The sequence below is a fragment of the Pleurodeles waltl genome, chromosome 10 (assembly GCF_031143425.1).
Source record: "Pleurodeles waltl isolate 20211129_DDA chromosome 10, aPleWal1.hap1.20221129, whole genome shotgun sequence".
In the NCBI taxonomy this organism is placed as follows: Eukaryota; Metazoa; Chordata; class Amphibia; order Caudata; family Salamandridae; genus Pleurodeles; species Pleurodeles waltl.
Window position 1 is genome coordinate 56091763 of NC_090449.1, and position 15119 is coordinate 56106881.

Here is a 15119-nt window from a genome sequence, read left to right on the forward strand (position 1 = left end):
GCACCCGATCTGCCCAAAATACATCCCATACTTTTAATCATCCTGGCTCCACCAGTAGGATTGACTACATAATTATAGCCCTCTCACTTTGGTGTGGCATAGAGAATAAGAGGGTACTACCTAGATCTGACAGTGGTCACAATGTCCTGCACTGCTCCCATAATATGCTTTTTAGCCAGCCAGAGTGGACCCTCCCTTTAATCCTTTGAAAACAGTGAGAATGCTGTTATTTCACAAAAGTACCAGGGTAGTGTCAAAATAAAGTCACACGGGGAAGTGTGTGTCGAAAAAGGGCAGAGATGTGTCAATTTCTCACTCGTAAGTGAGGCTGTGAGTTGTTCCTCCTCCGGTTGGGTTGGCGTCCATCATTTCTTCTCTCTCACAAGAGAGCGATGCATCGATCCAGACAGGCATTTCGGGTTTGGGTAGGCTTTGTGTTGATTTTCAATGCCCAGCGATGTTGCATAGAAAATCGAGTTGTGCGGTTTCACAAACCTGCGCTGCTTGTGGTTTTCGTCGTTATCAGCCTCTGTTAGTGGGTTTTGCACATTGTTTCTCTAGCCGCGTTGCATCCAGCCATGATGCAGGTGGAGCATTGATTTGAGCCGCGAAGCCGGCAGCGCGTTGTTTATCAGCCACGTCTCAGAAGGTGCGTCGAAAATTTCCCTGCACAGCAGTCTGTGCGTGGATTTTCAGTTCTTGTCTGTCAACTTCACCTTTCAAGGCCCAGTAACTGGATAGGGCACCACCTGGCAGGGAAGGAGTCTCAGCAGAGAGTCCAAGTGCTGGCAGGGGAAGTCTTTGATGGCTCTTAGACTTCAACAACAGGAGTCAAGCTCAGTTCAAGCCCTAGGAGATTCTTCTCAAGCAGGAATGTACAACAAAGTCCAGCTTTTTTCCCCTTTCACAGGCAGATGCGACAACTGCAGGATAGCCCAACAAAGCACAATCATAGGCAGGGGTAGCACTTCTCCTCAGCTCTTCTCCTTGGCTGAGGTTCCTCTTGGTTCCAGAAGTGATGTCATTTTCAGGGTGTTTGGGGGCGCTTCTTATCACCTTCTGTGCCCAGGACGTAATGGTTACGTCCTGAGGCACAGTGCTCATGTGCCCAGGATGTTACATCCTGGGCACAGAGCCCAGAGAGAGCGCTAGCGCTCCCTCTGAGGGGTTCCCCCTCCCACCCCCCAAGGCAGGGATGGAAGGGAAAGACCTTCCCCTTCCACCCCCGAACCCCCCCCCCCCCCATGACGTCATGCACGATTGTGCGCTGATTGTCACAGTGGGCCTCCTCCATCGCACTGGAAGCTCAGCTTCCAGCGCGATCGGAAGATCCGGAGGAGGCAAGAGAGGCTTCAAAGGGAAGGAAAGGAAGTTCCTTCCCTCTGAAGCCTCTCTCAGTGTTTCAAAAGCCGGATTGTAAAGCAATCCGGCTTTTGAAATGCCCACTAGACACCAGGGATTTATTTTTCTAAATGAAACTGGCATGAGGGAGCGACCCCTTGGGCAAGGGTCGCTCTCAGGGGGGGCATTTTTTTTTTAAGGCCTTTTCTGCCCCCGGGGGGGGCAGAAACCTCTAGGCACCAGGGATACATTTTTTTTGTGTTTTTTTTGTTTTGTTTTTATTTTAGAGGTGGGGAGTGACCCCTTAGGCAAGGGTCGCTCCCATAGGGGCAAATTATATTTAGGCCATTTCGGCCCCCTTGGGGGCAGATGGGCTTATTTTTATAAGGCCAATCTGCTCCCAAGGGGGACAGAAACCACTAGACACCAGGGAGTTTTTTTTTTTCTTCGTGAATTTCACGCAAGGGGAGCAACCTCTTAGGCAAGGGTCGTTCCCCTGGGGGCCAAATTTATTTTATGCCATTTCTGCCCCCTTGGGGGGCAGATTAGCCTATTTTAATTAGGCCTATCTTCCACCAAGGGGGGCAGAAACCACTAGGCACCAGGGATTCTTATTTTGTTTTTGTTTTACAGATGTGGAGCGACCCCTTGGGCAAGGGTCGCTCCCATGGAGGGGCAAATTGTATTTAGGCCATTTCTGCCCACAAGGGGGGCAGAAACCACTAGGCACCAGGGATCTTTTTTTTTGCGCCGTCACGCAAGGGGAGCAATCCCGTAGGCAAGGGTCGCTCCCCTGGGGGGTGGGGGCGCTAATTTATTTGAGGTCATTTCTGCCCCCCCCTGGGGGCAAACCGGCCGATTTTAGGTCAATCTGCCCCCAAGGGTGGGGGGGGCAGAAACAACTAGCACGGGATCTTTTTTTTTGCGCCAATGTCACTCAGGGGGAGCAACCCCTTAGGCAAGGGTCGCTCCCCAGGGAGGTTGGGGGGGCAAATTTATTTTAGGCCATTTCTGCCCCCCCTGGGGCCGGCTGATCTAGAGGCCAAAATCCACAGGTAGGCACTTTGCAAAAAACACCTCTGTTTTATGTGAAAAAATGTGATGTGTCCACGTTGTGTTTTGGGCCATTTCCTTTTGTGGGCGCTAGGCCTACACACACAAGTGAGGTACCATTTTTATCTGGAGACTTGGGGGAACGCTGGGTGGAAGGAAATTTGTGGCTCCTCTCAGATTCCAGAACTTTCTGTCACCGAAATGAGAGGAATAAGTGTTTTATTGGTCAAATTTTAAGGTTTGCAAAGGATTCTGGGTAACAGAACCTGGTCAGAGCCCCACAATTCTGTTTTCTGTGAAAAAATGTGATGTGTCCACGTTGTGTTTTGAGCCATTTCCTTTCGTCAGCGCTCGGCCTACCCACACAAGTGAGGTACCATTTTTATGGGGAGACTTGGGGGAACACAGAGTAGCAAAACAAGTGTTATTGCCCCTTGCCTTTCTCTACATTTTTTCCTTCCAAATGTAAGGCAGTGTGTAAAAAAGACGTCTATTTGAGAAATGCCCTGTAATTCACATGCTAGTATGGGCACCCCGGAATTCAGAGATGTGCAAATAACCACTGCTTCTCAACACCTTATCTTGTGGCCATTTTGGAAATACAAAGGTTTTCTCGATACCTATTTTTCACTTTTTATATTTCAGCAAATGAATTGCTATATACCCGGTATAGAATAAAAACCCATTGCAAGGTGCAGCTCATTTATTGGCTCTGGGTACCTAGAGTTCTTGTTTTTTTCACCTCAATTTCAATATTTTTTTATTTCAGCTGTTATTTTCTGAAGGAAACACTTGTAGGATCTACACAAATGACCCCTTGCTGAATTCAGAATTTTGTCTACTTTGCAGAAATGTTTAGCGTTCTGGGATCCAGCATTGGTTTCTCACCCATTTTGGTCACTAACTGGAAGGAGGCTGAAAGCACAAAAAATAGGAAAAATGGGATATGTCCCAGTAAAATGTCAAAATTGTATTGAAAAATTGGGTTTTCCAATTCAAGTCTGCCTCTTCCTAAAAGCAGGGAAGATGGTGATCTTGCCACCACAAACCCTTTGTTTGTGCCATTTTCAGGGAAAAAACCACGAGCTGCCTTCTGCAGCCCTTTTTTCCCATTTTTTTGTAAAAAAACAACATTTTCACTGTATTTTGGCTAATTCCTTGGTCTCCTTCAGGGGAACCCACAAAGTCTGGGTACCTCTAGAATCCCTAGGATGTTGGGAAAAATGGACGCAAATTTGGCGTGGGTAGCTTATGTGAACAAAAAGTTATGAGGGCCTAAGCGCAAACTGCCCCAAATAGCCAAAAAAAAGGCTCGGTATAGGAGGGGGAAAAGGCCTGGCAGCGAAGGGGTTATACCCCTTTTCAGGCTTTGAAGTAGGCCTACTTCAAAGAAAAGTCTCTGTTGTTTTCAAGATCCTGCCTTGCCCAAGCCGAGCCCCGGTCACCAGGGGGTCGGAGACTGCATTGTGTGAGGACAGGCACAGCCCTTTCAGGTGTGAGTGACCACTCCTCCCCTCCCTCCTAGCACAGATGGCTCATGAGGTTATGCAGGCTACACCCCAGCTCCCTTTGTGTCACTGTCTAGTGTGAGGTGCAACCAGCCCAACTGTCAAACTGACCCAGACAGGGAATCCACAAACAGGCAGAATCACAGAAATGGTATAAGCAAGAAAATGCCCACTTTCTAAAAGTGGCATTTTCAAACACACAATCTTAAAATCAACTTTACTAAAAGATCTATTTTTAAATTGTGCACTCAGAGACCCCAAACTCCACATGTCCATCCGCTCCCAAAGGGAAACTACACTTTAATCAGATTTAAACGTATCCCCCATGTTAACCTATGAGAGGGACAGGCCTTGCAACAGTGAAAAATGAATTTAGCAATATTTCACTGTCAGGACATATAAAACACATTACTATATGTCCTACCCTAACCATACCCTGCACCCTGCCCTTGGGACTACCTAGGGCCTACCTTAGGGGTGTCTGACATGTGTCTGACATGTAAGAAAATGGAAGGTTTAGGCCTGGCAAGTGGGTACACTTGCCAAGTCAAATTTACAGTTAAAACTGCACACGCACACACAGACATGTTTACAGAGGTACTTATGTGGGTGGCACAACCAGTGCTGCAGGCCCACTAGTAGCATTTGATTTACATGCCCTGGCACCTCTAGTGCACTGTACTAGGGACTTACTAGTATTTCAAATATGTCATTCATTGATAAGTTAATTACATCCACATTTAGTAAAGGAGCACTTGCACCTTAGCACTGGTTAGCAGTGGTAAAGTGCCCAGAGTAACAAAAACAGTAAAATCAGAGTCCAGCACACATCAACAACCTGGGGAACAGAGGCAAAAAGTTAAGGGAGACCACGCCAAGGATGAAAAGTCTAAAACCAAAATGTAAAAAGTCCAAATAATAAGACCTGGAGATGCAGATTTTTAAAGATTTATGGCAAAAAGCACCAAAAAAGTAAAGCACAAATTAGCAGTCACTGCTTGAAGTTGACCAGGAGCTGCATGCCATTGCAGGCATACTGAGATGGAATGCGCGGTGGATACACAAGCAGGTTCAGTCCCGGTCAAAGATTTTACCACTTGAATTAGTTTGTGGAGTTTAAGCAAAAATCCTTCAGTGGGGCAAGGTTGTAAGCAGGGTCAGAATGGCCAAAAGGCAATTAGGCAGTGTCTGATGAGTCTGTTTGACAGACAGGGCCAGTTTTTTAGCAGTTGTAAGCCGGGTTTATGGCATGCTGGGCCAGATTTCAATGGTGATTTCAGTGATATTACCACTTTAGCTATCTGCTTCGCTTATGGGGGCCCCTTTTATTTCGGTGACCAGGACTTTTTTTGTCCTAGTCTGACCCTAGTTGCAGGCTCTATCCACTGAAATTCGCTCGAAGCAGGATACCTGCTGAAAGAGGTCCAGTTGAAGCCATTAATTTTGGTGGCAAAAGCTCGGAGCAGAAGAAGTTCAAATTTAGCATCCTACGAAGTGCTCCCATCTGGTGGTCCAGCTGGGACCTCACTTCTTTAACCCCTTCTATGTGTTGGACGCCTCTAAGCTGTCCGACGTTGCGGTGCTCGTGTGCACAGGATGGCTCCAAGCCATTCTTGGATACGAGACAAGAAATCTCTCTGGTGTGGGCACCAGAGGGATTTCTTGTCCCTAAAAACAACCGTGGGAGCTGGGAGGAAGAACTTCCCCATTACCCCTGATCTGCCCCCCCGGGGAGGCAGAAAGCCCACTAGGCACCCAGGTAGTTTGTTTTTGGGGGTATTGCCCAGATTGCCAATGACCACATCCCCCCAAAAATGGACACAGTCTATGGTCAGGTGGGGTAATAACCCCAAATCTGTCCCCAGGGGGAACTAAAGCCCACTAGACACCAGGGAATATTTTTTGTAAAAAAAAACAGAGGGGTGGGAGCTACCCACCATGGACATGGCCATGGCCCCACCCCAAATAAATGGGGAAACATTCTTTCTGCCCACTTGGGGGGACACATGGTTTTAATTACTCCCAATCAGCCTGGGGGAGCCGGACAGCCCAGGATTAAAAACATATATGGAGGGTTGGAGCTGCCCACCACCATGGGCATGGTTATGCCCCCTACCCAACTAAAGGGGGCAACAGCCTTTCTGCTCTCCCTGTAGTCTGAAGCATCTCCTCCCAATGGCAACCAAGAGGACATTTGACTCTTTTTGGTGTTGATTTTACATATGGGCTAGGAGAGTTTGGCTAACTCCCAATAACATCCCACTTACAATGGTGAATGGCTGCACTTTTTGGGCTTGGGTAGGTTGCCACATGGAAAAACCTACCAGACACTTCTGAAAACTGGACATCTGGAGGGGTCCAAGGTTGTGTGCTTCACATGCATCCCACACCATTCTCTTACCCACAATGCCCTGCAAACCTTCAACGTTGCCTGAAGTCACACATTTTCCCTACATTTCTGTGATGGAAACTTCCGGAATCCACAGTAATCCACAAACTTCCTGCACCCAGCATTGCTACATCTGTACAGATAAAAACTCTGTCCCACTTGTGTGGCTGGGCCCAGTGCCAGCGACAGGAACGGATCCAACTGAGTTCACTAGGAGTCTCCACCCAAGGGCTCCCATTGTCCTTGGTATGATCCGTTCCTGTTATGGCACTAGGCCCAGCTACACAAGTGGGGCAGCGTTTTTAATGGCACAGGAGGGGCAATGCTTGGTGGTAGCAATTGTGTGGATTCCTGTGGATACTGGGAGTTTCCATCACAGAAATGCAGGGAAAATTTTAGATTTCAGGCAAAGTTTGATATTTACAGGGCATTGTGGGTAAAAAAAAAATAACTGGGTTAATGGGATCCACGCAAGTCACACCATCCTGAATTCCCCCAGGTGTCTAGTTTTGGAAAATATACAGTTTGGCTAGGTTTTCATAGGTGGCAGTTGTGCTAGGGTGCAAAATCTAGAGCTGCTCTCATTGGTAAAAGGGGGTCCGTTTTCAGAGGAATAATGTGCTGCATCCATGTTGCGTTTTGGGCCATTTCCTGTCACGGGCACTAGGTCTACCCACACAAGTGAGGTGCCATTTTTATTGGGAGACTTGGGGGGATGCTGGGTGGAAGGAAGTTTGTGGCTCCCCACAGATTCCAGAACTTTCCATCATAGAAATATGAGGAAAATTTAATTTTTTAAGTACAAAATTTAGGTTTTCAAGGGATTCTGGGTAGAAAAATGTGGCAAGAGCCATGCAAGTCAGCCCACTCTGGATAACCCCAGGTGTCTTGTATTCACAAATGGACAGGGTGGCTAGGTTTCCCTCGCTGCCAGCTGAGCTAGGGTCCAAAATCTAGAGCTACCCACAATTGGGTGGAAAAATGTGATGCATCCATGTTTTGTTTTGGGCTATTTCCTGTTGTGGGCACTAGGTCTACCCACACAAGCGAGGTACCATTTTTATTGAGAGACTTGTAGGAGCATAGAATAGTAGAACATTTGTTATTACCAACTGAATTTTGCTGCATTTGTGACTTTGAAATATAAGACAGTGTATAAGAAAGATGACAGTTTGAAAAGTACCCTCTAAATCATACGCTAGTACAGATACCCACAAACTTGGAGATGCAAAAATGACCACTACTCCTGAACTCTACATTTTGTGCCCATTTCAGAAATACATATGTTTCCTTGAGAACTTTTATTCAATTTCCCTATTTCGCTATAAGAATTGGTCTATACTGTGTACTCAATGAAAAAACATTGTATAGTGCAGCTGAGTTGTTTGCTCTAGGTACTTTGGGTTGTTGGAGAAACTACAAATCCTATATATCCCCACAACCAAAAGGGTCTAGTAGAAGTAATGGCATATTGCTTTTGTCAATCTACCATTGTGACAAAAAGTTACAGATGAAAATGTCACGAATGCCTATTTTTTCCTATTCATTTTCAATATTTCTTTATTTCAACAGTTATTTTCCTTGAGAAAACTGTGAAGGATCTACAAATCTATAGATTTTCTAGATCACCCAGGGGTTTCATCCTGTTTTCCACCACAAACAGGAAATGGGTTGAGAGCACAAAAAATAGGGAAAATTCGCTACCTCTTTGAAAAATCCCAAAACCGTGGTACAAAATTAGGTTTTTTGATTCAGCTCTGCATGTTTCTGAAAGCTGTGAAGATGGTAACTTTAGTACAGCAAATCATTGATGGATGCCATTTTTAGGGGGGAAAAACAACACTTGTATCTGGGGCACTTTTCCCTATTTTTCACAAGAAACTGCCTATTTTCTCAGTCCCCTCCAGGGGAATCCACAATCCATTGGTACCTTTAGAATCCCAGGATGTTTAAAAAAGAGGACACAAGTTTGGCGTGGATAGTTTATGTAGTCAAAAGGTTATGGAGGCCTAAGAGTGAACTACCTCAAATATCCCAAAAAGAGGCTTAACACTGGGGGGAGAGGCCTACCGCCAATAGGGTTAAGCAAAATTTAGAAAAAGATTGAGCCCAATTTCAGAGTACATTCTACTCCGTGGGCTGTCGATGGATTAGCTATAATGCTGAGCCTCTCATGTCTATATTGTGTACAAATCTTCCCATTGCATATTAACAAATCAATTAGAGTTCATGATAACAACAAAGATAAGGAAAAATGGTAATTTTGTATTAGCCTTTTTTAAATGCTGCAACACCCACTACAAATCATCACAGGCGACAATGAGGACATAATTGTTGATCAATAAGATTCGTTTTTAAGTTATTTGTATTCAACATGCTTAAAATATAAAAAAGGAACAAAGATGCAATTCACAAACTAAATCTATCACTCTATTTCAATAAACTTAAGTTCGGCCACTCACAAAGGAATCAACAGCATCCTTGAGACAAGTGTCAAACACGAGGAACTAAGGCCAGATGCGCAAAGGGTTTTAGCGTTTGCAAACCCTCTGATTCAAGAGTGTGGTGAACAAGGACATATGGAATATCACGTATCTTGTGATTTTCCTACAGGGTTAAGGGTTTTGGTCCTTTTGGTAACCTTCTTATTGCATGATCACCATCTTCAATAGGAATTGCGAGAACATAAAGAAAGGGACAATATGTGTCGCTCTGATTTATTGAGAGCATTGAGGTCTGAACATGCAGAATGAAGACAAGTGTGGAGGTCGGATACAGGCAAAATAAACCAGAAAAGTGGAAGGAATTGTGATATTTTCCGTTCAATAAATGAAAAGGAAGGGAGCAAAAGAGAAATGATATGTATATAAATGATTATTGTTAAGTTTCTTACAGTGCATGGAAACAGATATACATATGAAAGAAGATGGAAATCTTGAAATTATTATGCTGTTGGAGCCTAATTTCACTACTGCGAATAAGGATCTGCTATCAAGAGCCTTATGATCATTTCATTATATACTAGTTTTTGATAAACTGAACTTTGATATCAGAACTTTTGAACAAATTTGCTTCTTTTGTATCTGTCCTCAAATCTGCTCATCCAATCCATAGGGATCTCTCTGCTGGCTTATCTCACTCAATATGTAGTTTGCATGTTTCAGTTGGTTTTAGCAGAATGTAATGATTCTGCTTAGTCACAGTTCACTACTCAAAACGATTCATGGCACTGTGAGGTCACATAATTGCATAGCATTTGTCATCTTAATAAAATCAGTTCACAATCATCGACCTTGCTACATCATCACTATTCAATGAGATGTGTTCAAAGAGTTCCTTTTGGTAGAATTCTGTGAGGACGACCCTAAGAGTTTAAGTCCACTTGGTGACATTGCAAGTGCTTTCCATGGGTGAGCACAGTCAGGTACTGAGTACCTGCACTTCTTTAACTTAAAAGGGCGAGGACTGGCACTTCTCAGCAGGAGTGCAATACTTTTAACTGAAGAGAATCTGCACTTCTGAGTAACTAACAGGTACTCAGGAATAGGGAGTACACACATTTCTAGATTTCCATTTCAAGCACTGGAAATTGCTGTGATGAGTTTGGATTCTTTCGGGGTGCAAATAAAGGAGGTTACGATGTTAGAGGCAAGAGAACAACAGTCTTCACTGAGAAGAACTTGTTGCATTTCACCATATTATGCAGTCACATGGGCTCAACTTGTTTTCTCTGACTGCTTTTTCTCTCCCTGGACATCTGTAGAGGACTGATCAATCCAATTACAGGTTAGATTTGCATGTCTGAGCTGGCTTTATGTGACTAAGGTAATTTGGAACTATAGGAACTCCATTCTGATTTTCTGATTAGTGTGTTACCTTCAAAGACATGCAATGGATCTATGCTATTCTGTTTCCTTCCACTATGATGTGGATGAGGTTGAGAGCTAGGTGTCAACTGGCTGCCAAGTGCATTCACCATTCATATCAAGTGCACACATTTGATCGTTCAGTTCTAGACCATCTAGCTGTGGGTCTGGGTAGAAATCCCATGGGCTATCTCCATTTAATCTGCAATAATTGTATGGATCTTCTCTGCATTCCCACTGGGAACAGATCTAAATGAACGAGAAAAAAAAACACAGTCATTAAGATGAAACTAAGCTAACATGAAAACTACAGATTTTGGTTAGAGTAAAATATAGCAAAATAACTCTTCAGATGACATTTTTTAAAAGCAGTTCTCAATGCTTTTTATACAACTCCCAGAATATAGATTTTGTCACAGAAAATTGTTCCAATGCACATAAAGACAATTTGCGATGGGCTGATTAGACCTGTTACAATGTTAACTTTTGCTAATTTCTTTTTGGCATTTTAACGCTTTTTATTGTGCTCTTTACATATGAATCACAGTGGACAGTCCGTGGCAAGTAGGGCGTCATACACTTCCTACAACCGCATTAGAGGCCAATTACAAGTCAACCTGTTAGAAGTGTGGAGATAACTAGTGTCTGAAATGAACATTGCCAGCCTAAATCCAGCCCACCAGTTTTAATGGATCAAAACAACATGAGGATCACTATTCAAATATGTATAATGGTCCCTTTATTTTTCTCCCATTTACCACCTGCTCTGAGAGAAGTCTGTTGGTAGGTAGGGGACCGTTTCCATCATCTCCATGCCACGGAAAATGGCTTGGCAAGGGTCAGGCAACATTGTGCTCACAGTCTCCCCATTCCCCCGGATCCATGTTAGATTTTACTGGGTTCTTTCCACACCCAGTAGAATTAGGCCCTGTGTTCCTGCACCAAGTAATTTGTGATGCTTGAACAGTGTGGCAGATGTGATTGGCAGAAGCAATATCCCTCCACCAAGATACTGCTACAGCTCACTTATAATAGGACCCTATGAGGAATAATCAATAGCAAGATTAAATTGTCTCAAACTAACCATATAGTTCTCCTTAAGCAAGGAGATTCCATTAAAGCCAGTGCTCTGAAGTGCAGCAGTTTTCATGCTTTACAATTTTTACAACTATATCCAGCACCACTTCTCATCTTAAAGGAGTGTTTTTAGGTTGAAGCCTACCAGACAGCATAGCTGTCTGGTTTGCTACTAACATTTTGGGACATTCAAAATGTTTACCTAGGAAAGCATTTTGCACACTGCTGTTCTGCTTTCCTACTTATCTCATATCAGAGCTTACAGAACCTCTCTGGAATGCACTTCTGAGTTCAAAGAAGACTTTTATTGTTGTTAATTCTTCCCCACCCACAAGTTCTTGAGAGACGAATTAATAGACTTCAAGCACACGTTCAAAAGAGTAAAAGTAGTCGCAGCAATGAAAACAAAATATATCACAGTACTTCTTAGTTGCAATGTACACAGCTGATATATATACCTTTATATGATTATATTAGCAAAGCATAAAAATTAAAATTCATCACCGTATGAGCAAGTAGGACCTATCTTCAGCTTCATCTTTCTGGGGTCTGCAAGTTGATGACTCCGGTCAACTGCGAGAAAGAGATTATCTACCCACACGGGAGACTGGCAACTGGCGCCTAGTTCCAGCCTGAAGTCAAGCAGATTCGAATCTAACTCACTGTAGCACTGAGTCATCCTTACAAAAGCGTGCCTCCTCCTCTCATACTCTGGAAAACGACGCAAGCCTTTGGAGACTGGCCAGATCTCCTATACTGCTCCTCTTCCCAAGCCTGAGCAGAAAGGAAAACACCAAATGTACTCTCTCTTATCAGGTCTAGTCTGGTGTGAAGAAAACAGCTTGGTTCATCTTGTGGAAAAACATAGCTTGGAAAAATACAGCTTGGATTCTCAACTGCAATGTCTAACTCCACGTTAAAGGCAATAGGCAGCTAACATAAATATCAAATGTAATGTCTAATGTCATGTCAAAGCCAATAGGCAGCTTAGCTGAATACAAAATGTAATGTCTAATATCATGTCAAAGCCAATAGGCAGCTAAGCTGAATACAGAGGGTAATGTCTAACTCCATGTTAAAGCCAATAGGCAGCTAAACTGAACAAAACATATAGGGGGTTATTCTAACTTTGGAGGAGGTGTTAATCCGTCCCAAAAGTGACGGAAAAGTGACGGATTTACCACCAGCCGTATTACGAGTCCATTATATCCTATGGAACTCGTAATACGGCTGGTGGTATATCCGTCACTTTTGGGACGGATTAACACTCCTCCAAAGTTAGAATAACCCCCATAATGTGCTACTGGTGAACATTGAGCAACTAATATGCGCAGTGGTGAAACACAAAGTCATTGGTCAAACACAATTAATAGCATCACAACTGCTTACCATTGGCTTTCAATCAATCAATCAATAATATTTATAAAGCGCGCTACTCACCCGTGAGGGTCTCAAGGCGCTAGGGGAGGTGGTTACTGCTGCTCGAAGAGCCAGGTTTTGAGCTGCCTCCGGAATGCGAAGTGGTCAGGGGTGGTCCTGAGGTTGGCGGGGAGGGAGTTCCATGTCTTGGCCGCCAGGTAGGAGAAGGATTTCCCACCTGCTGTTGTGCGGCGGATGCAAGGGACGGCGGCGAGTGCGAGGTTGGCTGAGCGAAGTTGACGGGTGGGCGTGTAGAAACTGAGGCGACGGTTGAGGTATTCGGGTCCCTTGTTATGGAGGGCTTTGTGTGCGTGGGTGAGGAGCCTGAAGGTGATCCTTTTGTTGACGGGTAGCCAGTGCAGGTGTCTCAGGTGGGCGGAGATGTGGCTGTTGCGGGGTATGTCGAGGATGAGGCGAGCGGAGGCGTTTTGTATTCGCTGAAGACGTTTCTGGAGTTTTGTGGTGGTTCCTGCGTATAGGGTGTTTCCGTAGTCCAGGCGGCTTGTGACGAGGGCGTGGGTCACAGTTTTTCTGGTGTCGGTGGGGATCCAGCGGAAGATCTTTCGGAGCATGCGGAGATTGAGGAAGCAGGAAGACGATACAGCGTTGACTTGTTTGGTCATGGTGAGAAGCGGGTCCAGGATGAATCCTAGGTTGCGTGCGTGGTCTGAGGGGGTTGGTGCGGTGCATAGGGCCGTGGGCCACCAAGAGTTGTCCCAGGCGCCCAGGTGCCCAGGGCCGAGGAGGCGTTCATCCAGGTCTCAGTGATGAAGGCGACGTCCGGTGCGGTGGAGTCCAGGAGGTCCCGTAGTTCAATGGCGTGCTTGTGGACGGAGCGTGCGTTGATGAGGATGCATTTGAGGTGGTTATTGGCGCGTGGGCTGGCGGGCGGGCGGGGTGCAGTCGCCGGGAAGGTGTGCTTGCAGGTAAGGCATGCGAAGGGTCCATGAGTGCGTTTCGGGTTGGCTTGGAAGCAGGTTCTAGAGTGTCCAGGGTTGAGTGCGTGGAAGTAGGTGGGGTCGTAGCAGCGCTGCGGGGTTTGGGAGTGCTGGGGGCCAGGGGTCGTGGCACTGGGCGCGGTCCAGGTGCGGACGGGCGCAGACGGGCTTGCACAGCGGCCGCCATAAGAGGAAGGAGGGGGGGGAGGAGGGGTCAGCTGGGGGTGGGAGGCGGGAGGGGGGGCGACGAATGGGAGCGGGGGGCGGGGCCGAACGGGTGGTGGCGGCAGGAAAGCAGAGGGCGGGGGAAGAGGGGGGCAGATAGAAGAGAAGGGAAAGAAGAGAGGGAAGGGAAGAGATGGGTTACAGAAGAAGAGAAGAGAGGAATACAGAAGAAGAGAAGAGAACAGAACAGAAGAAGAGAAGAACACAGAAGAAGAGAAGAGAGGAGTACAGAAGAAGAGAAGAACACAGAAGAGGAGAAGAACACCAGAAGAACACAGAAGAAGAAAAGAACACGAAGGATGGGGTGCAGAAGAGGGGAAGAACACCAGAAGAACACAGAAGAAGAAAAGAACACGAAGGATGGGGTGCAGAAGAGGAGAAGAACACCAGAAGAACACAGAAGAAGAAAAGAACATGAAGGATGGGGTGCAGAAGAGGAGAAGAACACAGGAGAAGAGCAGAACACGAAGAAAATGCGGTGAGGAAGAAGAGCAGAACACAGAAGAAAATGCGGTGAGGAAGAAGAGCAGAACACAGAAGAAAATGCGGTGAGGAAGAAGAGCAGAACATAGAAGAAAATGCGGTGAGGAGGAAGAGCAGAACAAGAGGAAAATGCGGTGAGGAAGAAGAGCAGAACACAGAAGAAGAAAAGAACACGAAGGATCGGGTGCAGAAGAGGAGAAGAACACAGAAGAAGAAAAGAACACGAAGGATGGGGTGCAGAGGAGGAGAAGAGCACAGGAGAAGAGCAGAACACGAAGAAAATGGGCTACAGAAGAGGAGCAGAAGACGGAGGAAAATGGCTACCAGAAGGAAGAGCAGAAAGCAAAGGGAAATGGACAGAGAGAGGACAGCAGGGGTACGAAGAAAGGGTGGAGGAGAGAGAGTTAAGCAGACAGAGGTGAGTAACGAGGGGCTGGACGGGGGAGCACAGGGAGTACTTACGGTTTTGCTGGGAGGTGGCAGGAGCCTGGGCAGGTGGAGCTGCAGCGGCGGGGGAAGCGATCTACCCTAGGGTCAAGGGTCGCTGTCTCTGCCGCGCAGTGGGTGCCATAAGAGGGAGGGGGGGAGGAGGGGTCAGCTGGGGGTGGGAGGCGGGAGGGGGGCGACGAATGGGAGCTGGGGGCGGGCCGAACGGGTCGTGGCGGCGGGAAAGCAGAGGGCGGGGCGTGGGGGTCAGATAGAAGAGAAGGGAAAGAAGAGAGGGAAGGGAAGAGATGGATTACAGAAGAAGAGAAGAGAGGAATACAGAAGAAGAGAAGAGAAGAGTACAGAAGAAGAGAAGAACACAGAAGAAGAGAAG

The 15119-nt window shown here is 46.0% G+C and overlaps 1 protein-coding gene across 2 annotated transcripts in view; it reads right to left on the bottom strand.

The window, feature by feature from the left end:
- Window positions 1-8549: 8549 nt before the first annotated feature.
- The window catches only part of LOC138261030 (metalloproteinase inhibitor 1-like), a 73616-nt gene continuing 67046 nt past the window's right edge, over window positions 8550-15119 (bottom strand). For both annotated transcript variants that reach the window (XM_069209646.1, XM_069209645.1), the window contains one exon: window positions 8550-10406. In XM_069209646.1, coding sequence (XP_069065747.1) covers window positions 10236-10406 — 171 coding nt within the window. In that variant the 3' untranslated portion in view covers window positions 8550-10235. The remainder of the gene's footprint in view (window positions 10407-15119) is intronic.